The sequence below is a fragment of the Pelodiscus sinensis genome, chromosome 5 (genome assembly GCF_052426305.1).
Source record: "Pelodiscus sinensis isolate ZL-2025 chromosome 5, ASM5242630v1, whole genome shotgun sequence".
Taxonomy (NCBI): Eukaryota; Metazoa; Chordata; order Testudines; family Trionychidae; genus Pelodiscus; species Pelodiscus sinensis.
In genome coordinates this window covers 75,879,396-75,904,429 of record NC_143056.1, presented here as the reverse complement: position 1 = coordinate 75,904,429, position 25,034 = coordinate 75,879,396, and the positions used below count along the sequence as shown (strand labels likewise).

At 44.3% G+C, this 25,034-nt stretch overlaps 1 protein-coding gene across 2 annotated transcripts in view; it reads left to right on the top strand.

Annotated features, from left to right (window-relative positions):
* Positions 1 to 4,980: 4,980 nt before the first annotated feature.
* TRAF6 (TNF receptor associated factor 6) overlaps positions 4,981 to 25,034 on the top strand; it is a 49,787-nt gene continuing 29,733 nt past the window's right edge. Inside the window, exons 1-2 of one of the 2 annotated variants that reach the window (XM_075927505.2) lie at positions 4,981 to 5,130; positions 18,735 to 19,065. In XM_075927505.2, the coding sequence (XP_075783620.1) occupies positions 18,764 to 19,065 (302 nt within the window). In that variant the 5' untranslated portion in view covers positions 4,981 to 5,130; positions 18,735 to 18,763. Of the gene's footprint in view, positions 5,131 to 5,169; positions 5,535 to 18,734; positions 19,066 to 25,034 lie in introns of those variants that run through there. The other variant, XM_006124469.5, reaches the window with a different exon arrangement.

Below are 25,034 nucleotides of genomic sequence, written 5' to 3'. Positions count from 1 at the left end.
CCGCCTCCAAGCACCGCACGCCCGGGGCCGGAGCTCCCTCCCAAGTGCCACGCGCTCGGGGCCGGCTCTGGCACCATGCGTGCGCCACGTGCCCAGGGCCAGGCCAGCCCCGAGCACTTGGTGGGTGCACACGAATGCCCCCACGGGCGCCATGGCGCCCGTGGGCACCGTGTTGGGGACCACTGGTCTAGACTATGGAGTTTTTTCTGGGATGCTGTCCAGGGAACACGTCTACTCTTCTACTTTTTTTTGCAGAAGAGTAGATGTGCTTTTTTGGAAGCCCTGTTTTCCTCCTCCCACTAGGAAGAAGGGCTCTTCTGAAAAGCCTCTTCCGAAAAAACTATCAGAAAAAGGGAAAAACTATTGGAAAAAGGAAAAAATTGTGCTTCGCAATTTGTGTACCTTTTTCTGATAAAAAGCGGCAGTCTAGACATAGCCCTAAGCTCTGGCGTGTGGAGGGAGATGGGGGAGAAGAGATTTCCAGCATATTCACACCCCAGTCCTACAGGCTCCACAGCCACCCCCCAGACAGGGGCTTATCACAAACTCTCCCTATCCCTAGCCTGCATCCTGCCCCACAGGGAGCATGGGGCTGCTCCAACCCTAGGGCACCCTCCCTTGCTGAGCCACATCTCTGCTTGGGTTCACTGAAACCCCTCCTGTCAGGTTCCCTGGGCCTCCGGTGCACAATGCATTTTTAGGGCTTAACCCCGTCCTGCCCGCGCTGTAGCCAAGGGACAGGAGGCAGCTAGTGTATATCAATAACTAGCACCAGCCTGGAAGCATGAACTGCCTTTCAGCACTGTGTGGGCGAGAAGGGACAAGCTGCTCACAGGCACAGATGCTGGGGATGGGAAGGAGGGACGAGCCCTGCAAAGATATGAGTCAGGTCATCCTTTCCCCTTTTCCATCTCCCCTGCAGCTGGAAGCAGTTTCAGTCCCTGCACCCTGCCACAAGGCTGCTGCTGTCTACATTCTGGTGTGAGTCCTGGCAGAAATTGGGAGACAGAGCACTCTGTGTGTCCCTGCCTCCATGTATTGCCTCAGGAAAAAGTGGTGCCAGGTACTGGGAGAGACAGTTCCATCCTGAAGGCCCAGCCAGGCATGGAAAGCAGAGAGTTGGGTAGGGAAGGTCAGTGAGTCTTCACCCCCATATGAGAAAATCACACAGGCGTGTGCATTGTCACCCCTCCCTGTGTGAACTCTAAAGCCTTAAAGATAAGAGAGTAAATAAAAAGAATCCAATTATGCAGCATTTCTTTTTAACAGGGGCTCAGCCAACATTAGTTTGAACGTTGGTACTGCATAGTTCTGATTGATTGACATTGAACTCACTTGAATACAACTAATTTTACCAGGTGTTCCATATTTAGCATACAGAAATATCATCACCCTATCCCTCAGAGAATTATTTTGTGTCTCAGTGGCTTTTTTTTTTTTTTTTTTTTTTTTGGACAAGCGTTGTCCTCCCACTCATCTTCTTTAAGTGTCTATGAAGGAATGTGATGTTTGTTCCTCTCCTCCCTTCCTTGCTGACTGAAAGGGATGCTGTCAGCTCCAGTTTGTTAGCTCAGTGCTACCTAGAGCACCTTGTGTGCATCAGTTATCATGGAAGAGTATTCCAGTAATCAGCAGTCTGTTTGCTCTGCCTGAAATATAACTCCAACGTGGTTTCTTGAAGGAACACCTGCAATGCCCTGATAAACCACACTGGCTCTGAAACCGCAGGCTGAAAATCACTGAGATAAGGCCATCACTTTGCATTCCTCAGCTTATAGAATGGAACTGACTGTCCATCTGTCTGATTTGTATCTGGGTTTGGATTCTTGAGTCACACAGAATGGCTATGTCTACACTCACGGCTTCTTGTGCGAGTAATATGCAAATGAGGCTAAGTGTGGAATATCACCACGCCTTATTTGCATACCTAATGAGCCACCATTTTTTTCAGAAGAGGCTCTTGCGCAAGAAGGAGCATCTACACTGCCCCTTCTTGTGCAAGAAAAACCCTGTTGCACAATGCCATTCTTCCTGAAAAATAATAGGTGTAACGGCATTGCGCAAGAGGGTTTTTCTTGCGCAAGAAGGGGCAGTGTAGACGCTCCTTCTTGAGCAAGAGCCTCTTCTGAAAAAAATGGTGGCTCATTAGGTATGCAAATGAGGCTTGGCAATATTCCACGCTTAGCCTCATTTGCATATTACTCGCGCAAGAAGCCGCGAGTGTAGACATAGCCAATGTGTGCATTTTCAGGTCTGGATTGTTGTTCTGATTCAGAGTCATCTCTTTTTGGAATCAGGCAAGGTGAAGTTCACAACATACGGCAAATGTGTCCCTTCTGAACTGTTCTGTGGCCTGGTTCCTACTGCATATTGTGATCTCAAGCTTCAAAAAGAGCTCCCTTTAACTTCCATGCACATGCTTACTTGATACTCACGTGAATCCTGTTTTTCAAATTTAATGTAGATTGGATAGAAGTTTTTCAGATTGATTTTTTTCATTGAAAAAACGGCCTTGTTCTTTAAAAAAATATCCAAAAGAATGTTTTTTTAAATTGTTTTTTCCAAAACTTTCCTCAAACATTTTTCAGTTGAAATATGTATAAAAAACTTCATTGAAATAGTATTCAAAATGTTGCATACCCTGAAACCCAGGTTTGGGAGTGTAAAACGTCAATAACCATTTTAATAAAAAGTCACTAACATGTTTGGGAAAATGGGTCTGTACTGAGCCTTAGAATCAAAGCTGATATTTCTGAAAATTTCATGATATAGACTTCATAAAATTTCAAACAGATCCAAAGTTGGAGCCAGAATCAGAAAGAAGCATTGACTTCTCATAGGTCCAGGGCCAGAAGTTGGGCATAGATGATGCTACCTTATATATTTTTAAACTCCTGTGACCACTGACAGTGGAAGGAGTAGGAGAAAAAAATCATTCCGACTCAATTACACAGTTGTAAAAGTATCTCTGAATTGGTTGCAGATTTTTGAAATCCAAAATTTTAACTAGCGTTACCATATTTGAATTTTCAAAAAAGATGCAAGTGAAATTTCAAATGTTAACAAAAAGGACAACTGTTGGATGGAAATTTGTGTTTACTGCCAATGTTGATCACCTCTATGCTATGGACCTACAAAGCCAACTCCTTTCCTCAAGGCCAAACTTCTTAAGGGAAAGCTGGAAATTGAAATGTATAGCAGCTTTTTGGTCATTTTTGCAAATTTTATTCTCCTGTTTGGAAGATTAAGACTTTCCAGTCTTCAGTTTTACCAGATACCCTTAATGGGGCAGAAATATGCAGAAACCTTACATGCCTCTTGGGTGCATGCTAATAACAAAGTCTAAATCTTGATGATCCCATGAAGTCCAAAGGCTGGTAACTCTTTGGACGTGGAGTCCCTATTTAACAAATATTGATGGCTACTGTTCGGTATTTGATCAGAGAGAGAGAAAATGGAGAGCTCCCCTCCCTACTAATTCCTTTCTGGCTCCCTAACTGCCCCCTGCAATTTCAACTGAACACTCTATTCTTCTCTACTTCTTGTCCTGAACTGTTGTAGCGTTTGCATCCTATACACAGTTTGAGGCAATATATAAAATGCACATGATATTAATTCCAAAGCAAGAGGAGATTAATGAAAAATGATAGCTTCTAAAAATAACCTCTCCGCCTAGAAAACTGAATATACTCCTCTGGTTTTGCAACCATAAAAGATAATTTAGGGTTTCCTAAGCAGAGCTATTACTAATTCTCACTTGCATTCCCCCTTCCTGAAGTGGCAAGGCAACTTTATGAATCTACCGCAAGATGGCACTGTTGACATATAAACAAGACGCGGGAGTAATTCTAAACAGAACATTTTCATTCAACCAAGCACTCTTAAACAAGGTTAGATAATACTGTGGTGAACCAACAAGCGCCTTGTCTATGGTATCACTTTCCTCTTCCTAGTATAAAATACTTATCAGGTGATTTCTTAATTTCTTGGAAGACTCTTCCTAGTACTGGTGGAGCTGAACCATTTGTACTGCAGGAGTGAAAGTCTGGGGGCGGGAAAGGGGAGCCTACTCACAAAAACTACAGTGAAAAGGAATTTCCCAGTTGCCCACCCAAAAAATATAGCTGCAAAAAAGTACTTTCAAAAGGAAGTGTTCACAAATTCTTGAGATAATTGCTGTCAACATTTTGGTCAGTGGGGATACCTAATACAGAGGGCAGTTAATCACATTGGAATATGTTAGCTATGTGGTCGGATGAGAATAGAAGCACTGACCACTGTAACACATACCTTTACATAGAATATTTCATACTAAGGACACAACACACTTTTAGAACATTACTATAAAAAGCAGGAGCACTTTTCTATTCAGATTCCTGTGCACAATGACCATCGTTGTGCACCAAAGGCCCCATTCTACAAAGAATTACTTGGAAACCAATGGAATTGCACATCTGCTTAAAATAAAGCATATATGTGTTTGAAGTAATTGGGCCAAAAATAACCAAGTGTTTGTACAGGTGTCTCTTTTGCAACCTACAGCTGTGTGACTCCATGTAGAAATGTAAGCATGCAGCGGCATAGGTATTTTTGTGTCACACGACCCTTTAAAAAAGAAAATAGGAGCTAATTCGTTCATCAGAAAGTGTTTTATATCCCCCTGCTACAGCACGAGGAAAGGAGATACAGAGTGGGGGAGGCCCAGGTGCCCAAAGGGGAGTGAAGTGTCATTCCAATGAGGGTTGAAACACCTCCTTGCAGGCGCCCTGCCAGCTGCTGCACTCCTCAGCCTCGATGCACGGGGAGAATGAGGCAAGAGAGCTGCAGATGGGCCGGCCGGAAACCAACTATACTGGCTAGACTGAAACGACAAGGGATCGCTAGAGGCTGCAGGTGGCGGGCAGCAGCCGGCTGCAAGCGGAGGCTCAGGCAGAGCAGGGACTCCTGCACAGCAGCCTCTAGCGCCCCAAGCGGGGCGCTGCTACTGCGCGGGCTGGTAAGAGCCGGCGGAAGCCGCAGGGAGCGCTGTGTGGTGACGTCTCTTCCCTCCGGGTCCCTCTTGGCCGCGGCGCCCGCTCCTCCTCCGGAAGTGGCTGGGGCAGCAGCTGGAGGTGGCGGCTCGGCTGGAGGGTGAGTGTTCGGGCGGGGGCCCTGGAACCCACCCGCGCCTCCCCCAACCCCAGCGACCTGGGCGGCTCCCCGCCCTGACGCGGGTTCGGTTCCCAGCTCCGGCGCCCGCTGCGGTGTGTGGGCCTGGGCTCCCCGGCTAGGAAAGGGGCCGCGGCGTCTCCCGAGCGGGGGCCTGGGTTCCGGGCTGGAGCCCTGCGCGGGGCGCCGGCGGGAGGGAGAGCTGGAGCTCGCCCGGGCTGGCTTGTCCTTAAGCGCGGCCCGGGCGGCCCGCAGCTCGGGGTTCCTCTTGGGCGGGGCGCGGGGGGAATCCCGGCCGGTGACGAGCCGCGGGGATGAACACTGAGAAGCCGCCCGCTCTGGTTAACTTGGAGAAGAGACGCCGTCGGGTGCCTCGGTCGCAGCCAGTGAGTCCCTGTGCGCGGGGCCGGGGTGAGCGTGGGGGCCAGGCAGGGACAGGGACACCCCGGGCCAGTGGCTACGGCAGCTTGGCACTTGCTGCAGCCGGAACTTCCTTCCCGTCTGGAGTTGTCATCACTTTTCGTTATCGTCGGGCACAAATGAGCAGCCGCGGGGAGGATGCCTGCTCCCACGCTGGCAGCCTGTAAACTACAATTTGATGTTTAGAAAGATCGTCCCTAGGAATTATTTTGAGGAACTCCTGTGTTCTCTAGATGGTCAGACTAGAGGACCGCCAATGGCCCTTTCTCCGGTCTTGGCTTCTCTGAAACAATATGATTTTTTTTCTCCCTTGAATGGTGACCCAGGCCTTAGTCTGATCTGTGTTTATAGACGTGGTGAGCCAGAGTCTTCTCTCGCACTTCAGAGCAAGCCCCAATGAGATTAAGATTGTATTGCTCTGCCTGAGAGGAATATTTCTGATTAGTAGATCCTTTTCCCAGATATCCAGATGGACTTCTTTTCATGCACTCTAATGGCTTGAGTGAAGAACTAGCTGTAAAAATCCTTGAGTTCTAAATCGAATTCTGTCAGAATCCTTGTATAGTCTTGGACAGATCACTTGATCTCCATCTGTTTCCATTTTCCTGTCAGTGAAATGGAGATAATAGCTGCTTTAAGTGCTTTTAGAAATGAGATCTGAGGGAGCATGTAACTTGCTTTCAAGAATGGTAGTTGCTTGATTACACGGTATTTGATAATTGTATCAAAATGTATTTACTTTCCTTACTAAATACAGTAGCTTGAAGGGTTTTTATTTGGGGTAAATTCATGGGATAGATACTGTGTATTTTCTCACTTGAACCTGATCACTGTTGCCTTCTATTAGTTTTCTAATGCCAATGTTGGCTTTTAAAATGAGTATTCTGCACTTGTTTGGTGCTTTGAGAATAGAAACTGGTGGTAGATTCTCTTTTGAGCTTTCTCTCTATCTTTTCATCTGTTAAACTATGACCAGGCTTTAATACAGGGTTAGTATTTTTCTGACATTCATGGGATCAGTATTCAAAAAGAGTCTGACCACATGCGAGTTTGCAGTTCTCAGTGTTTGATGCGAGGATTAATATTGGTGGTGTGGGGAGGGGAAAGGAAACACTACCTAGTATAAATGTCTTAACTTATTACACAGATGGAGAGGAATAAGAGGTATGGGTGCAATAACTCTAGTTTCATTTAATATAGTCTGCTTTAAACAAGGTAATTATGACTCTAGATTTGAGGCAAGAAAGCTGAAAACCTGATCAGATTGCAATCTAACCTGATTTGACAGTCACTGTTTAAGATGACTGGACACCTTCCCCCTATTAAGTGATAGTCTGTAATTCATAGACACGTAAGGTGTTCATAACACATATTAAAAGTGATTAAGAATGAAGCCACCTTGTCAGAGGCTAGGTATGTCTCTGACAAATGTTTAGCGCTTCACAGCTGTCAGCCAACAGTCAGGGCAGTGAGTCCCTTGTGACCGGCTGAAGTTCTTTTAAATTGTGCTTGGTTCTGTTACAGCAACTGAAGGAGTCAGGTTAAAGCTTAAACAGTTACTATTTTATTGTTACAGGGTAAACTTAGTTGTTAAATGCTGCTGCTGTGTTACAGATAACACAGCCACTACAAAGGACAGGACAGAAATTACACTAAGAAGTCACTTATAGGTACCATGAAACCCTTTTGGTTCTCTGAGCTCTTATTAAATGCATGCAAATAGATACCTAGCAAGTATATATTCTCACCCCTGCGTTCCAGACTTGGCGTGGCCAGCGTCTTTCTCTCAATCCCTCGGGAAGAAGTAGGGCGATGTTGGGCGTCCCACAGACCTCGGGAGACAATCAATACCTGCCAGCAGCTATAGATAATTGGAGCTCAAATGGGGTGGGCTACTATATCCCTCTTTATACCCCTTGGGTCATGTAGGCTTCTTCCTGGTCTCAAGTGGCCAATTAGGAAAAATGGCTTTGAATGCCAAGTTTCCCACTAAGGGTGCAAAACATAATTCACACCTGGGAAAATGCAGACAATGGGCACCTCTGGTATGTGATGGGCGAAGATTCCTCTCCTGGGACAATGCAGGCGTGTCAATTACTGGTACTAGCCATGAGGACGGCGGGAGGCCCTGGGTCGTCAGCTAGCCCATTTACTGTCTGGTTTCTGTTTATGGTAGAGTCAGGGACAGGCAGCACACCTGTGTTCCCAGGGCATCAAAGGCTGACTGCCTTTCTCTTGCTCTCTGGGGGGGGGGGGGCGAAACCAAGTTGGGGTTCGTGTCTGGCTACAACAGCCAATCTGCTAATTCATGAGCAATGTGAATTCTGTCTGTCTCATCAACAGAATACTAACGTTCTGAATGCTGTCCTCAGTGGTAAAGATTTAAAAATATATAGGTTTGGGAAGCAGTCTAGCTTAGTAGCAGCTAAGAATGTGAAAGTGTAACCATTTATATGGGCTCATCAGTTAATGTGCATGGTTATATGCATGGTTATATGCACCCCTCCTCTGTCTCTATCGGAGACAACAGTGGGAGTGAGGAGGGAGGTGGCTCTGTGGGACTCCATGTGCCCAGGAAGCAAAGCTGGCTTTCTTGGCACGCCACTTCCTACAGAGCCATCTGCTCTCCACTCCCATGCCCTGCGGAGACTACAGTTTGGGCCCCAGGGAGCTAACTTTAAGCCAGCTCCCCGTGCACACCAGCTCCCCCCATTGTAAACACTGTATTTTCAGCAGTTACATTACATAATTAAACACAGTGCTTATAGCAGTGCTTGTCATTAGAATATCACCTTTTGATTTGTCCTAAACTTGGTACCCCTTTAAGTCATTTTTATGGTTTACAATTGCATTCAAGTTATAGGATTTTGTTTCCATATGAGAAGACAAATGTACACATGTTGTGAAGAATTCTAGCAAGCAACATCTTTCTACAGATCCTGTGAATAAATTTTAATATTAAGAATCATAGCAATGTAGTCCATGAACTTCATTCATGTTATTTCACTTTTAGCATGAAAGGACCACAGAGTTAATCTCAATAGTATGGAGAAAGCTTATTCACTTATTAAGCATATTTAAGAAAGCGGTACAACTATTTTGGTGATGGCCAGGAAATAAGTCTCCTTGCCCAAATTATGTACATATCAGTCTGATGCTCCTTCCATGTTTTTATCCAGTTTTTCATCACAATTAAACTTTTCTGGTATTCCCCCAGACACTAGTGAATGAGAAGAGAAACACCCAGCTAGGTTTCAGGTTTTAATAATGTAAAACAATGTGGATTTTTTTAAAGTCATACTGGAAATAAATTTACTACTAGAATTAATTTTGTGAAAAATCTTTGGGGATATTCTCTTTTGTTTTTTAATGATCTTAACTCTATTTGTGAGGTGCTGGATTAATTATTTTTCTGATCACAATAGTGCCTAGAAACCCAAGTTAATTCAGCACTCCATTGTGTTAGTGGCCGTACAAACATATAGTGCAACACAAGTGATCTATTGCTCTTATAATTAACCTGCCAAAGGGGATATAAAAGTAAAGAGTGAATAGAGGAGGAATATTTCAGTTGTTTAATAATGTATTCATATCCAAAGGTCTCATAGCATTTCTACAAACACTAATTTTCACAACCATCTTATGAGGTTAGAAGATGCCTTAAATAAGGCACTAAGACTTGACAAGGGTCACTCTGCAGATCAATGGTAGAACCTTGGAGTTTGGTCCTGATCTTGCAAATGTGCATATTTTTAACTTTAAAGTACGTTGCCACTCCTAGTGAAGTCAGTAGGGCTAGCTGTATAAATAAAACTATTCCTGCACATAAGTGTTTTCAGGATCAGAAGAGTTTGTGTCTGCATTAAGCACAACCTGCCTTACGTAATTGTATCAGTCCCATTACCACAGCGTCTGATCACCTTGTAATCTTTAATATAAATCCTTACAGAACCATTTTAGTATGGTGAACTATGGAATAGAGAGACTGGATCACACAAGTCTGTAGCAGAGCAGAAAATTAAACCTGGTTTTTTACATCCCAGGCTGGCACCCTATTCTATGAACCATCCTTTGTGTGTCATTAATTACACTTGCTCTGTATTTATTTATCAGTGCAATAGAAAAGTATTATTTTGAGGAACTGAATATAGCTGAAGTATTTCAACCAAATTAAAAAATAGTGTAAATGGATGTCATGGCTCTTTATTTAACATTTTTCTTAATTGCATTCATTCACTGTATTTGCCATCAGATATTGATGGGCAGTCACTCCAGGGCCATTTACAGAATACTTAATAGAAACAAGATCCTTTTCTTAGTAGTCTGCCTTGGACTGTGAGTGCATTTTTGTACATCACTTGCCTCCTGTTCAAGAAATTTTATTAAAGCAAGAAAAGTGAAACACAAACTTTTTTTAATTAACCAGGACATGCATGCTCCAGGGAGAGGCTACATCAGGGATGGGCAATAATTTTTGAGGTGGGGAGGTGCATGCTAAGGTTTTGGTAAAGTGGTCAAGGGCCACACTTTCTTATGGAGTTGGGAGAAGGAGGGGTTGGGGTGCTAGAGGCAGGCTGTGGCCTAGAGGCACTTAACTAAGCAGTTCCCAGCCAGCAGCCCACTCAGACTGCCCCAGACTGCTGGCTGGCTGTGCATGTGAGGGTCTGCAGGGGAGGAAGAAGGGAAGGAGAGGCTTTCCATGCTACTCCCACCACCAGAAAAATCTCTAACACCTATTGGCCAGAAACCAGCTAATGGGAGCTGTGAAATTGTGCTGCATTGCCTCACCCCAGCAAACTTCCTTAGCTCTCTAGAAACTCAGAGATTTTGCTGGCAGCAGGGGCAGCGTGCTGAAGTCCCCTCCATGCAGCGCACAAGCCACAAGGAGCAGCCAGCTGCTTTGATCGATGATGCTCCCTGCCACAAGGGTGGGCACAAGCTGGATCAAAAGGATTGGGAGGCCAGATCTGGCCCCTCTCCCAAGCTACATGCATAACTGAGTGGCTCATATCTAATCTCCTAAGTAACACTCAGTATGCAATTACTTAATCATAAACTATGGTCAACATCTCTGCAAGCAAAGAGAAACTAGCTAGAAAGCTTTTAGAAATTCCCAGAAGCCTAGAGAGAGAGCAGTTATACCCAGCACCAATGACTGGGATCGAAATGAAGTGTTACAGACATCAGTTATTGCTGTTTGATTTTTTTTCTGCTCGAGCAAGAACATTTTCTCCTTTTCGTAGTCCCAGGTTGACAGTTAAATAATATTTAAACACAGTTGTTACTGGCAGAGAGATTAGGGAATTTTAACTGTCACGAGTAAAGAACTGATGCCTCAAGGAAAAATTTGAAATGGAAAAACTTTACTAAAGTGTTAGCAAGAGAACAGAAATTCTGCTTTTTGCTCTTCATATGCTCTGTTTGAATGTAATGTTACATTTCGTGCTTCTGGCACCTTCCCTGTTAGGCTCTCAATGTGTTTTACAAATATTAGTATAAATTTGCAACACGTTTTGCATTGCTATAACCAAATAGGGTGAAAGTGAAGTACAAAGAATAAGGACCTGATTGTGCATTTTCTTCTGCATATAGTGCTCATTCAGGTAACATTCCCACTGACTAATATGCCTTTTAATAGCGTTCATAGGATTGAATTCTAAGGTGCCCAAAGTAACACAGCAAATTTGTGGGAGAGATTGGAATTAGAATGTCAATCTAAACTCCCAAACCCGTATCTGGCACAAAACCATCTCCTTCCTGACACTGAAGTAATCACCTCTACTGACATCAGTAGGGAAAGCACAGATTTTTGTTTAGTAACTTCCATACTCCTTATATGTATTGGAAGAATATTTTCCATATTTATTGATTTTTTTTTTCCTTGTATGATGACTAGTCAATATGTATTTTTCTTCTTCAGCCCTGTACCTGAGGCAGAGAAATAATAAACATTTATAGAAAATTCCTAGTGTCTAGTATATGTGACTTTAGATTTTTATAATTTCTAATAAATCTCTTTTATATTGATTTTTAGAGAGCTGCTGGTAAGCTACATACCAAACATGGAGTATAAGGAAACACATGTCCTATACAATGTGTGGAGAATAACAATAGGATTTGTTACTCCCTTTATCTTTTTCTCTCTCAGTGTAATTAAGTGTAATTATTTAATGTGGTGGTTTTTGTTGTGGTTTTTTTGTGCCCTCCCTGTATATACAAAACACCTGCTTCAGTAGGTATTGTGAGTGCAAAAGAGAGACTAGTTGTGTGACTTATAGATTGGGCATTTAAATTATTGTTTTACCTGAACTAGGAGGATTTTGTTTTAAATACTTAAATCTTTGCCGTGTTATGAAATTAAGTTAATATATAGACTTTTATCTTGCACAGCTAAAGAAATGGCCATATGAATTTTGAAACTTTTCTTTTCTTTTTTTTTTTTTTCTTTTTTTTTGTGAATCATGAGGCACGTTCACGCAACAGCCAGGACTTCTGGTCTGACACCCATCTCCTGTTTAGCCTCATTGCTTCATAGTGCAGGAGTGCAAGTAGCTTCACAGCATCAAGTTACCTGCTGGTTAAAAATTCAATTGCAGTTTTATTTGAAAGCAGAAGAGCCAATACTGATGGGCTTTTGGAGTCCTAAAATTTACTCTGGATCTGTGCTCTGGACCTATGGAGGGGACTGACAGAGAAATGTTCAGCGTTGCATTCTCTATTTTTATCAGAGTAGTTTTCCCTGATGCTTGCAGTTTGAGTAAACTCGCAAATTGTGTCAACCAGCACCAGCAGTCAGCTGCTATATCAGGAAAGGCATACCTGATTACTCAGCTCAGAAAGCATCTCTCTAGCTACTGTTGAACAAGCTGCCTGCTCCCTTAAAGGTGAATTCCTCAGGCTCTCTGTCAAATGGTCAAAATGATCATCTGTAGGACAAATCTGAGTGCATCTTATTTTGCACACAGGCTAAGAATTCTACACAGCCAGCCTTCTTAGCTCCTTAAAAAGAGAAGCATTACTGAGTTTAATTCTCAGCTTGTTCCCTTTTTTTGGAAGAGTTACTGTGTGTGTTTGTAGACATGTGTATGCACTCCAATTTTGTTTCAGATGTTTAAGGGAACAGAATATAGTCTGAACTGCTTAACTTGGTATTGCCTTTACTCTTCCAAGAATAAATAGCCCAAGTTTAGGCCATACTGTACATATAATACATTCCATGTAACTTGTCCAGGCTTCTAAATTGCAGGCAAATTCTGGTTGCGGAGATCTATGAACATGCATATTGATAAGGTATGCTTGGAGAGAACAGTTGTTCCTGTTAAATTCTATGGCCTTGTCACTGGGGAGGTTGTACCACCTCCTTTCAAAGTTATTCTAATGACCAGGGCTTGACAAATCAGTGAATCTACTCGCCTCTGACGCGTAGATTTCTGCCGGTCACCCTGTTCATCGGTGGCACGCACATGTGCAATGTGGGTCTGGCGCGCATGCGCAGTGCGGTGCTGGCAAGCAGATTTCGCCATGGTTTGTCAAGTCCCGCTGATAACTAAAGGAATACCATGGCTAAGAAATCATCATTTTTCTAGACTTAAGCTGTATGATATGATAGTGCTAATATGTGACCACAGAAGTATTGTTCAGGAGGGAAGGGGGTAAAAATATGAGCGGAATATCAGGGAAGGATTCCTAAGACTTCACTGGGAATTTATTCTCCAGTCTAGAAGTGGAAAAGAAAGGGTTATATTTGGTGTAGGGTTGGAATATCCTACATTTTCAAATCTACCCTCTTCACCTGGCCTACAAACAATGTAAAATTCCCCTCGAAGGGAAATTCCTCAGGAGAGGACCATGTTGGCGCACATACACTGCTTTTGTAATGTCACTGTTCAATTTATTATCTGCCCCAGGTCAGCCAAGAGAGAAGTGTTCAATCCTATAGTGAACAATACTAGGTTGATATGTCTCCTTTTTGTGCACCATTCCAGTACTATTGTGCAGGAGTAGGAGCACAGGTGCCATTTTGGAGGAGGAAACCGACTCAAACGCAAAGAATAAAGAAACTCACTTAAACACAAACTACTTCACCCTAATTTTAAACAAGTCTTTCATGTATTTTTTTTATTTCAACTGTCTAATCAGCAACACTGTACATTTTAAGAATTAGAAACCTCCGCTCTCCTTTGTAAGGACATGTGGGAGGGACTTAATTTTGTTTTGTCTAAAAAGAAGGTCACTGAGGCTTTGTCTGTACTGCAAAGGGTTTTTGCGCAAGAAGCTTTTTGTGGAAGAGATCTTGCGCAAAAGCACATCCACACCTCAAAAGCACATCACAAAAGCAATGTGCTTTTGCGCAAGAGAGTGTCCACACTGCATGGACGCTCTTGCGCAAGAAAGCTCTGATTGCCATTAACAAAATGGCCATCAGAGCACCTGTGCTTTTTCTGATGAGCTCTTTTTGCACAGAAACCCCTGAGGAGCATACACACATGCCTTTTTGCACAAGAGCTGTAGCGGAAAAAGGAGTTATTCCTCGTGGGGAGAGGAATAACACTACCGGCAAAAGCCCTCTGTCCTGTCGATTTACTGGGGTTTTTTTGGTGCAAAAACGCGCTTGACGTGTGGATGCTCTGCTAGGTTTTGCGCAGAAACCTTGTGGTGTAAACATAGCCTGGGTGATGGAAGAAACTGCACCACAACTCACTTAAAATCTGATTTGATTAATTTGTGAAAAGGATTATCTTTGTGTGCCTGAATTTTTCCCCTCTATAAAAAACAGAGTACAGTAAAAACAGATGGCCACCTTTTATAAATCTCCTGGAGGTGTGCAGATGGAAGGCTATATATAAGAATGGAGTAATAGTGTATAATTTAAATGAGGGATTTTTATGCAATAATAGGATGCTGATTGGTTGCATTGACTCATCCATTAAGATGACTTTTTTCCCCATAGACTGAATGGTTCATAGCTATTCATAGCTGCTTTCATTCACAGGAAAGCAATTCATGTTGGAGAAGGAGTAAGGGTAATGCTTTAAACTCCTGTAGAAACTGTAAAGTGCTGTACATAATAAACTGTTCATATTATACTGGGTAAAATCCTCCTCTCCTTAAGTACTACTTTAACAGGATTTTCCAGAATGATAAAATGATGATCACAAGGAAGAGATCTGTCTTTAACAGATGCTATTCTATGAAATAGAAGGAATACTCATACTTGTGATGAAAATACAAAGCCTACTCAATTTCTTTTCCTACTTTCAGCTTGACTTCTTGAATTCCTGTATCAGAGGCAAGTGTGGGAGGGGTTGGGTCTAGTTCTTTGGATTAACTGATAACTCTAGGCTTATCAGTTAATTGTTTAACGGCTATACCCACCATCACTAACTGTCCTACACACTGTATGATTGTCAACAGTAAAGGGAGGGGAAGTGACAAAAGTCCCTCTCAGAGGTGGAATTTTTTTGTTGCTGAAACTGGGCGTTTTTTTGCGACTTCTGTTCCGTTGCATTGTGAATGCTGTCTGGTTTTTGTTGCCAAAAAGGGGGTTTGGGCAGCAAAACTTGCCAGTGTAGACAAGCCCTGAAATTTAAACCCTTTTGAGTTTTCTGATTTTTTTTCCCTTCTACCTTCACAAGTACTGATTTGTACCAGAAAAACATGTCTGACCAGTCCACAGAGGTCTCATTGGGGCATGGAGGTGAATGGCTCTTGCACTCTTGCAAATATGTACTGACAAATCTTTGTAAACAGATCCATCTCACCATTGGTCTTATCTGTATCTGAAGCCAGGGGTTTGGTACTACAGGCAGTCCCCGAGTTACACGGATCCGACTTATGTCGGATCCGCAGTTACGAACGGGGCCCGTCTCCCTGGTCTCCAGCAGACCAGGGAGAGGAAGCAAAGTGGCGGAGCACGCGGGCAGCGGACAGCCCAGACGCGTCTGGGCTGTCCGCTGCCCGCGTGCTCCGCCGCTTTGCTCTGCTTTGCTCCCCGTCTCCCTGGTCTGCAGACCAGGGAGACGGGGAGCAAAGCGGCGGAACACGCGGGCAGCCCAGACGCGTCTGGGCTGCACGCGTGTTCCGCGGCTTTTCTCCCCGTCCCCTGCAGACCAGGGAGAGGGGGAGCAAAGCAGAGCAAAGCCGCGGAGTCCGAGGGCAGCAGGACAGCCATGGCGCGTCTGGGCTGTCCCGCTGCCCCCGTGCTTCGCGGCTTTGCTCCGGACGCCTGTGGTACAGCCCAGAGCGGCGCTACAGGACCAACCGGCAGCGCCCCAGCTGCTCTGCCCCAGGCGTCCTGATTCAGCCACTGCTGGTCAGTTTCAGCAGCGGCTCAATCAGGGCGCCTGGAGCAGAGCAGCTTGGGTGCTGCTGGGTGGTTCAGTAGCACCGAGGAGCGGCGGCGCTACTGGACCAACCCAGCAGCACCCCAGCTGCTCTGCCCCAGGCGTCCCCAAGTCAGCCACTGCTGAAACTGACCAGTGGCTGACTACAGGAAGCCCCTGCCCCGGGCTTCCTGGAATCAGCCGCTGATCAGTTTCAGCAGTGGCTGAACCTGGATGCCAGTTCCGACTTACATACAGATTCAACTTAAGAACAAACCTACAGTCCCTATCTTGTACGTAACCCGGGGACTGCCTGTAGTCCCTTTTAGAGGAATCTGCCTGTCAGCACCTCAGCACACCTGTACAAAATATAAAGCATACAAAACAGACAGTCTCAAACTTAAGAACTACATACCCCATCCTGACAACTTGGCCTTGCCTAGCTTTTCAGGCAACTGACTGAGTGGCTAGATTAAACTTGGTGCCTTTGGGTTCAGCAAATTCCAACTGTCAAAGCAGTGATGGAAAATTCCAGAGAAAGGCCTTCTGTGAACCCCCAACCCTAATCTTACAAATCCAGTGGCTCTTAACTTGAGCATCCCAGTAGATCCTACATGCTAAGTTGAAGTATGTATATGTGTGAGTGTGTATATATGACTGAGGGGGAGAGAGGTTGCAGTTTTCTAGCAGCCTGAACCCAAAATCATTGTGCAGTTTATTAATTAAATCTGTAAACCATTTACTGTGATATAATATTCCATGTAGTCTATCCTAAAAATGATGCATCTCAGAATTAATTGATGTTAAAATTCTACCACTCAAACTACACTGAGAAGGTGGTTGATCCCCTTCAGTCCTCCTGCTGACAACTAAATAGTATAAGTAGAGTGACTAGAAATTAGCTATGAGGAATGGACAGCCCTATTAATTTTTTCTATGCATTCCCTATGCCAGAGACTGATTATTTCATAAAATGTATCCCATGAAGCCATTTCCAGTCTATTCCTAAGTGACCCAACCATGGGAACTTGACTCTTTCATAATATAATAGATTTGACCTTTAGAAACTTTTAAGTTGGCCAAAATTATGCTTCTGATCCTGTTAAAGATGGTGTTTGTAATGTCATCGATTGCTGTGTTTTAGCTTGCCTAACATTTGTCATTAATAGATGCCTTTTTTGGTAGCATTTCTGTAGTACTTTTGTGTTCAATGCACAGTTCCAATCTGCCTCAGTTAGATTTGTGAGCCCTCTCTACTTCCCCAGGTGTCTCATATTGGCCTCTCAAAAATGGACACACAATCAGTGGCCACTTCTTAACATTTTGGTTTAAGTGTCTTTTGCATAGGAATGTTGATAGAGGCAGGGATGTCCTCTAGGATGGCATTTAACTTCCTTAATCATAAAATCATCCTGTCTTTTTCTGCAGTCCCTTGCTGTGTTCATCATTAACCTTCCAGCTTCTGCAGTCAGTGAGACAGGGACCATACAGACAACAGCCTCACTCTGTATGCTACTCCGATTAACTTCCAGCACGTCAGTCTTTTGTGTTGACTGAGGCAGGGGTCCAAATAAATAAATAAATGTGTAACTGAAGCTAAATTAAGGTCACACAGGCAACATTAATTCTGGCATGCCCTAGCCTTTGAATGCTTGACTTCTCAATTTATTTATTTTTTTAAAAAATGTCTAGCTACACTCACTATGCCATGCTTCTGTGGATTTTATATCCTTAGGCAAAGTGACAATAAAAAAAATAACAAAACTAACTTCACAGTGACCCAACCAGCATCGGTTTCATGTACAAGAAGAAAATCTATCTTTGAGAAATAATAAATGACAAAATTGGAAAGAGTCTCTTTGCACCAGGCTTGCAAAAGTATTGTTAAAAAGGACAGGAGGGCTTTAAAGAAATAGAATTCAATGATGAATACAGAGAAGAGTTGGCAGTGTTCCTAAAGCTTTGAACACTAGAAACTAGCCTTTATCAGCTTTATTGATATGAGTTCAATGTGTCTGAGAGCAGCATTTGAAAAACTAATTTTGCTAACAACATTCTCCCTTCTGCAGGTAAATGGGATTAATTTCCTGTTTTGATGCTGTCTTTTCCAGCTATATTGGAGGAGGTACAGGAGATCAGGAAAACATTTTAGAGTACTATTAGTTTGTGTCTAACCTTTACAGATGGTACTGCAGAAATTTGACCCTTATCTCATGTTTTGTAGAGTCTGACTAAATTGAAAATGTTGCAGTGCTGATAAGATTTTTATATCAGCAACAGTATTTGACTCGCATTTGCAGCTGAGCATCTACTTTAAGTTTCTTGTACTCCAATTTTATTCACTGATGTTCATCCAGAATACTTGTATCAAATTATTTGAAACCTAAACCACAAGACCTACTTTCCTAAAAATGTCAAATATGACTTAGTGGCACAAAATGTGAAGCTGAGTTTGTTTTGTACAATAAATGTTTTGTACAACGTTTTTCATACAGACTATCTCAGCAGGTGTTCTGGTGGGTAAATAATATTGGAGAATCTTTCTAATAGAAGATGTTTTCTTGTGAGATGGAAATACGATGACAAATCAGAGATGGCGCATACTGCAAGAGTGGTTAATAGATCTTAAGGCTGCTTCTCCCCTCCAGGCTGCAAGATTTCAATGTGGAATAGAAGGGACGTTAAGTCTGTGGAAAAAGTAGTCCTTTGCTGAAGGTTTTACTTTTCAGGAGCCATCTCCACCTCCTTATGTTCAAGATGAGGGCTGAGTGTGGGAGGGAGAATGGACTTGGAAACCCAGTTATTAAAATACTTGATTTAACATATAATTCTTTGTTCTTTCAGAGCATCAGCTGAATATTCAGCTCATTACTATGAGCTTGCTACACAGTGACAACAGCTATAGAGCCAAAGAACTAGAGTCTGGCTGCTGTGCAGCCATGGCTAGTGCATGCTGTGCTGGAGCTAAAGAAGACAGCATAAGTGTCTCTGTCAGCAGTGGAACTGGAAACCTTCCAAACTCCTTCACAGAGGAGATTCAAGGATATGATGTGGACTTTGATCCCCCCTTGGAAAATAAATATGAATGTCCCATCTGTTTGATGGCTCTACGTGAAGCAGTGCAGACACCATGTGGACACCGATTTTGCAAAGCCTGCATTGTCAAATCAATAAGGTAAAGGTGTGCATGATAATTGAATTTAAGGAAAATATTGACTTGAATGTGGCAGCTCAGTGGCAACATAATTAAATGCAACTTGTGAGGACACATTATATATGTCTTGTTTGAATTTTCAATGTGTTAACTGAGTATCTCTTTAAAGATGCAAAAGCAGCGAGGAGTCCTGTGGCACCTTTATAGACTAACTGAAGTGTTGGAGCATAAGCTTTCATGGGCAAAGACCCACTTGGACAGATGCATGCATCTGACAAAGTGGGTCTTTGCCCACGAAAGCTTATGCTCCAAGTGGGTCTTTGCCCACGAAAGCTTATGCTCCAACACTTCAGTTAGTCTATAAGGTGCCACAAGACTCCTTGCTGCTTTTGCAGATTCAGACTAACACGGCTACCCCTCTGATCTTTAAAGATGCTGTATTATAGGTGGCCTAGTTAGCAATGCTTAAACAGGTTGAACCTCTGTAATCCGGGTGGAGGGAACCACAGGAAATAAGTAGGAGGAAGGCAAATTCCTGCCAGGTCCTCTCCCTACAGGGCTCTCCTTGCCTTCAGTCGCTGCTCTTGCAGCTCCCATTGATCAGTAATGAAGAACTGTGGCCAGTGGAGGCTGCAGGGTTCGGGCCTGTGGATCCATGGGAGCTGCACCTGGAGCCTCTGCAGGTTCCAAACGACCTCACCGGTTCCAAACGAGAGAATTTTCTGGACCATGGGAGGTCAATATTGTCTAGCATCACTTCCACTGATAAATGTCCTCTAACAGTACAGTAAGGGATAAATTAGGGTAAATAAGAGCTAAATAACAGAACACTGAGAGCTAGGATAGATGGCTGTAAACAAACTTTATGGGACCTCAGGAAACTTGGCCACACCCATGAAAAGTGGACATCCAGCTAACTAAAATTGTGCTGGATGACATTTCTCAATGAGAGAATTTTGGATTAGAGAGGTTCAACCTGTAGTTAATGTTGTCCCATTATAGGATTCTGTTTTCAGTTTCTTAATCTTTAGGCCATGGCCTCAAAATTCCCTGCTTTCTAGCAAGGACTTGAAAGTTGGCGCACAGATCACCCTGGAGTCATCCATGTGCCTTTTGCCTTCCCTGTGAATATTTGCCCATCTTTGATCAAGTAATGAGCCTCTAAAAATCAGTTTGTACAAGTTCAGTAGAAATGTATTTGGGAACTAAATTCTGATTTCATCTGCATTAGGTATGCTGTGTAAGGCTGAGTGGGACTTACCTTGCTGTTCATTCCTATAGCAAAGGGCTGCTGGCATGAGGTACAGGAACTGAGCAGGAGGATTACTTGCTTTCACTACCCAACCTCTTCCCCACGGTTACCCAGGCAATGAGGAGAAGGATGCTGCCTGCCTAGAATGCAGAGGATTGGGAATAGGGGTGTTGAGAAGCGGGGAGAAAGCATTTGGGGGACTTAAATGACAAGCCAGGGAGTGAGAAGTACTGGAAGAAAAGCAAGCCTGGGGCAGGGAACAGGACAGAACAGTGAGTCAGTCTGTCTTTGTCTGTCTCTCTCAAAACCTGAAATAGAACCCAGGATTCCTGGGTCTTGGTGTTCCTCTGTCAGCAAGTAACTGTGGAACTGTCCCATTCCGACGTACAGTCCAGAACAATGAGCAGTTCTTTCTGCCTGTCCTGCAATCTTAGGATATGTCTAGACTACAGGCTTTTGTTGACAGAAGTTTTGTCAACAGATACTGTTGACAAAGCTTCTGTCAACAAAGAGAGTCTAGACTACACCCAGTTCTGTCGACAAAGCAAGCCGCTCTGTCAACATGAGTGTAGACACAAAGGACAGCATAGATGCAATAACGCCTTCTGTCGACAGAACTCTGTCAACAAAAGGCATTATTCCTTGTAGAATGAGGTTTAGAGCCGTTGACAAAACTGCTGAGTTCTGTCGACATGTTGACAGAACTCAGCGGCAGTGTAGACGCAGGTATAGTTTTATTGACAAAAGTCCACTTTTATCAACAAAACCCTGTAGTCTAGACACACCCTTAGGTGCCTTACAGTGTTTTGCTGTTGTAGATTCCATCACAACCGGGGCTACTCAGAAACATCCCACCACTGTGCAGGCCACACGCTGAGTGTAGGGGGCTGGTAAAGTTCAATCGACCCGCTGCTCAGCAGGAGCCTCAAGCAGCTCCCTCCCTCTGCAAACTGCCCAGAGCAGCTAGCTGAGGGGGCTGTGAGCTCAGCAGGGTGGAGGTTTCATGTGCTATCGTAGCCCTCAGCACAATCTCGTAGCTCCTGTTGGCCAGAAACCAGGCAATAGGAGTTGCCTGGGCAGTGTTTGCAGGTCAGGCAACATGCAAAGGTCTCCCCACCCCTCTGGGGCTCATGCCACTCAGAGAGGCACATGGCCCCTGCAGCTGGCCACTCTGAGCAGCATGCAGGAGTGTAGAAGGTAGGGAGGCAACTTAAGGGTCCCACTGGACTGCTGGTCGGGAGACTCCTAGATAAGCACCTCCCAGCCACAGTCTGCTTCTGACACCTGGGCCATTCACTCTCCACAACTCTCTGCCCTCCCTCTTGCACCCCTACCCCATGTAACCCAAACTCTGCATCCCCACTTCCTAATCCCTTCCCCAGGTCACAACCCAAACCCCTTCAGCCTCTCGTGCACCCGTGCCCCAGGTCATAAGCTCCTCTTCCACCCATACACTTTCCCAGACCCTAAACTTCCTCCTCCACCCCAGTCCTCTACCCAGAGTTCCATTAATATCATGGAAGAGTGCAGCCTTTGACCACTTCCCAAATTCTTGGAGTGTGCCCCATCAAAAATTATTGCCCACCTTTTGTGTAGGAACAGCCTTGGCCCAGCAGTTCTGACCCCAGCAGCTAGTTAGCAACAAGCTCCTAGCGATGTAAAATCCCATTTAATCAGTGAACTGGTTAAACATGTTTAATTTCCAGCCCCAGGAGGGCTGCCAGTTGACTGGTTACCTATTCACATCCCTACAGGATTCTAGAAGCCTTGGTTACTATTTGCAGGTGACCCCAACATGCTCCTCTTCCCAAGTTTTCTCCAAAAATCTGTGTTCTGCATTGTACAGCCCTCTTTTCAGATATTACATGTCTGTTTCCTTTGTTGAGGGCTCAATAGTCAACAGTTTACTACTTATAACTGGAGTTACCAGACTGCTCAGCTGAAACATGACATTGGATTTGTTTAGATGGTAACTAAACAAACTTTTTTATTTTTCAAGAGATTTCAAGTGAGTACAAATATGAGGTATCAAAGTCAGAAATAATTACAAGAGAAATAGAGATAAAATGCTTTTTGTGAGCTAAAACTTAAAGGTAGACTTGGTTTACAGTAAAATCCTTGCTACATGTTCCCAGTAACATGGCTGACCAAGTTCTCAGATCAGGATCTCCCCCAGAGTCCAGGGGTTGGTTCCTTTGTCTCCTTAGGTGAGAGCAAAGGAAGCTTTGGAGCAGTGATCGCCAACCTTTTTACTCCCAAGATCACTTTTTAAATCTCCAAACAGGCGAAGATCTATCACCCCGCCCCTTCCTTGAACCCCCACCCTCTCTAGTCTCCTCCTGTCCATCACTTGCTATCCCCAGCGCTTACTTACACACTCTGATAAACAGTTTATTTTTAAATTATGCGATTTATAAAATTAAAATTACGTGTTTATAGTTATGAAATAAATGGTCTGTTTTTTATTCATGCTATTTAAATCTAAAATGAAGCATTTATAATTATACCTTTTGTGGGGACAGAGTTCTGTGGCAGGGGGCAGGGAAGAGGGAACAGGGTGCTGGGAGGGCAGAGGATGGGGTTCTGCAGCAGGGGACAAGGTGCCAGGAATAGGGTGACAGGAATAAGGACAGAGTTCTGTAGCTGGGAACAGGGGAGTGGGGACAGTTCGGGGAGTGGGGACAGAATTCTGTGGCTGGAGACAGGGGAGTGGGGACAGAGTTCTGTGGCTGGGGAGTGGGGTGCCAGTGGAGGCAGAGAGTCCCCTGTATCTGCCTCCTCCCAGGATTCCCTCCCCATCCCCCAAGAGGGAAACAAGCGCGTGCCTGCTCCGGGGCCGATGGCCGACACCCCCCACCCCCACCCCCTGGTGCAGGGAAACCCCGCGCGCGCCTGCCCCAGGGCCGACCGCCCCACGCACGTGCGCGCGCCTCCCCTGGAGCTGACTTACCCCTCCTGTACAGTGCAGAGAGCCGATGCTCCCTCCCGCAGTACACCCAGCAGAGCAGCTAGTGCTACTTCTGGAAGTGGCGCTAAGCTGCGGGACTTCTGTCCATCCCCGGGAAGCCTACACTACCTCCATTTTCACTTGAGGTAGGTAGTGGGGCTTCTCGGGGATGGGAGGGACAGGATGCCTCATGATCGACCGATCGAGGCCTCGCGATCGACCAGTCGATTGCGATTAACCTGTTGGTGACCACGGCCTTGGAGTGTTTTTGTCCTTCAGTTTTGTAATCGAGCCACCATTTTTAATTAGATTCTTTCAAGGATTACCCATTAAAGCAAAGTTTGAGCACTAACGAAGGCAACATGGAGTCTGAAGATGGCTGCATGCTCTTCTTCCCAAGTATACCTGGGTCCTGCCACTTCCCCCTCTAGTTGGCTCATGGGATGTTTACTACTTGAATGTGTATTTACTTGAATTTGCATGTCTTTGTTTAGGATAGAACTGTGTACCAAGTTTTGACGGGTCAGGGCTGCGTGGTTTTGAACATGTGCTAACACTTCATCATGCAGAAGGAGTTTATAACTTTATGTGCATAATATTGAGCAGCAAGCTGTTAGTTTCCAAATAATGACTGACAAGACATATTTTGTATCAAGATTATGATGATAGTATGTAAGGCAGACTTTGCCTAGCAAGGAGAAGGAAGCTGCTCTGCGTGCTACCGTTCCTCGCCCCTCCGTCTCCTCCACCCCTGCTGGGGGGACAGTCGTATAGGGAAGCTCTTGCAGGCTCCACCTCCATCACTCCCACTGGCCGGAAATTGTGGCTAATGAGTGCACCCGCTTTCTCCCCTCCCCCCCCCCCCCCATGGGAGCTGCGCCAGGAAAGTGCTCCAATCCCCTGGCCCCTCCCACTCAGACAACTTAAAGCCAAGTTGTGTGTGGCTTCCCACCAATGGTTCTCTGCCTGTGGTGTAGGGCGCGAATACAGAGATACTTTTGTTCACAGGAATCCAATGGTAAAACATGCCTAGCCTACATTCCTACATAGAGGACAGCAACATACTACTACTATGTGCTGTTGAGCAAAGTGAGAAGCTGAGTTCTGTGTTGTGGATCAGCAGGGTTAGTACCTTTTTAGTTGACTCATGTAAAAATCAGTATGTTTCCACAAGACAGAATTTGGTGGGTGGGGGTTGGTTTACTTTTTAAAAACCTAGGAAATAACATCCATAAAAACTACATTAAAACGTTATGGTTGTAAAGTCAAGCACTCAGAACTTAGTAAATACTGGAATTAAGAACTGCCTGTACAACTTTAATTTGTCACCCTTGTGTGGGCATTATGATAGTCTTTAATTACACGATCACATACTGTCTTTTCCTTAGGTTTCCTGCCCTATTCTGTGCATGGGATGGACAATACTCATGGAGTTAATCAGTGTCGCATTAAGAGGCTGTTGTCTATAGGACCGTTGTCTTGATTCTTGTAGTTTAAGAGGGACAGCTGAGTTAGTCTGTAACACGAAAAACTTAAACAACAAATGGTCTGGTAGCACTTTATAGACTAACAAAACATGTAGATGGTATCATGAGCTTTCGTGGGCACAGCCCATTTCTTCAGATGACCGGAGTGTTGGAAGTCCAGAACCAAGAATAAAGGAGGGAGAGGGGAGAGGAAAAAAATTGGCGGGGGGAGGAGGACATTGGGTAGATACATTTCAAAGGGTTAGCTGAGCCAGCCTGTAACAGGAAAAACTTAAAAAACAATAAATAGTCTATTAGCATCTAA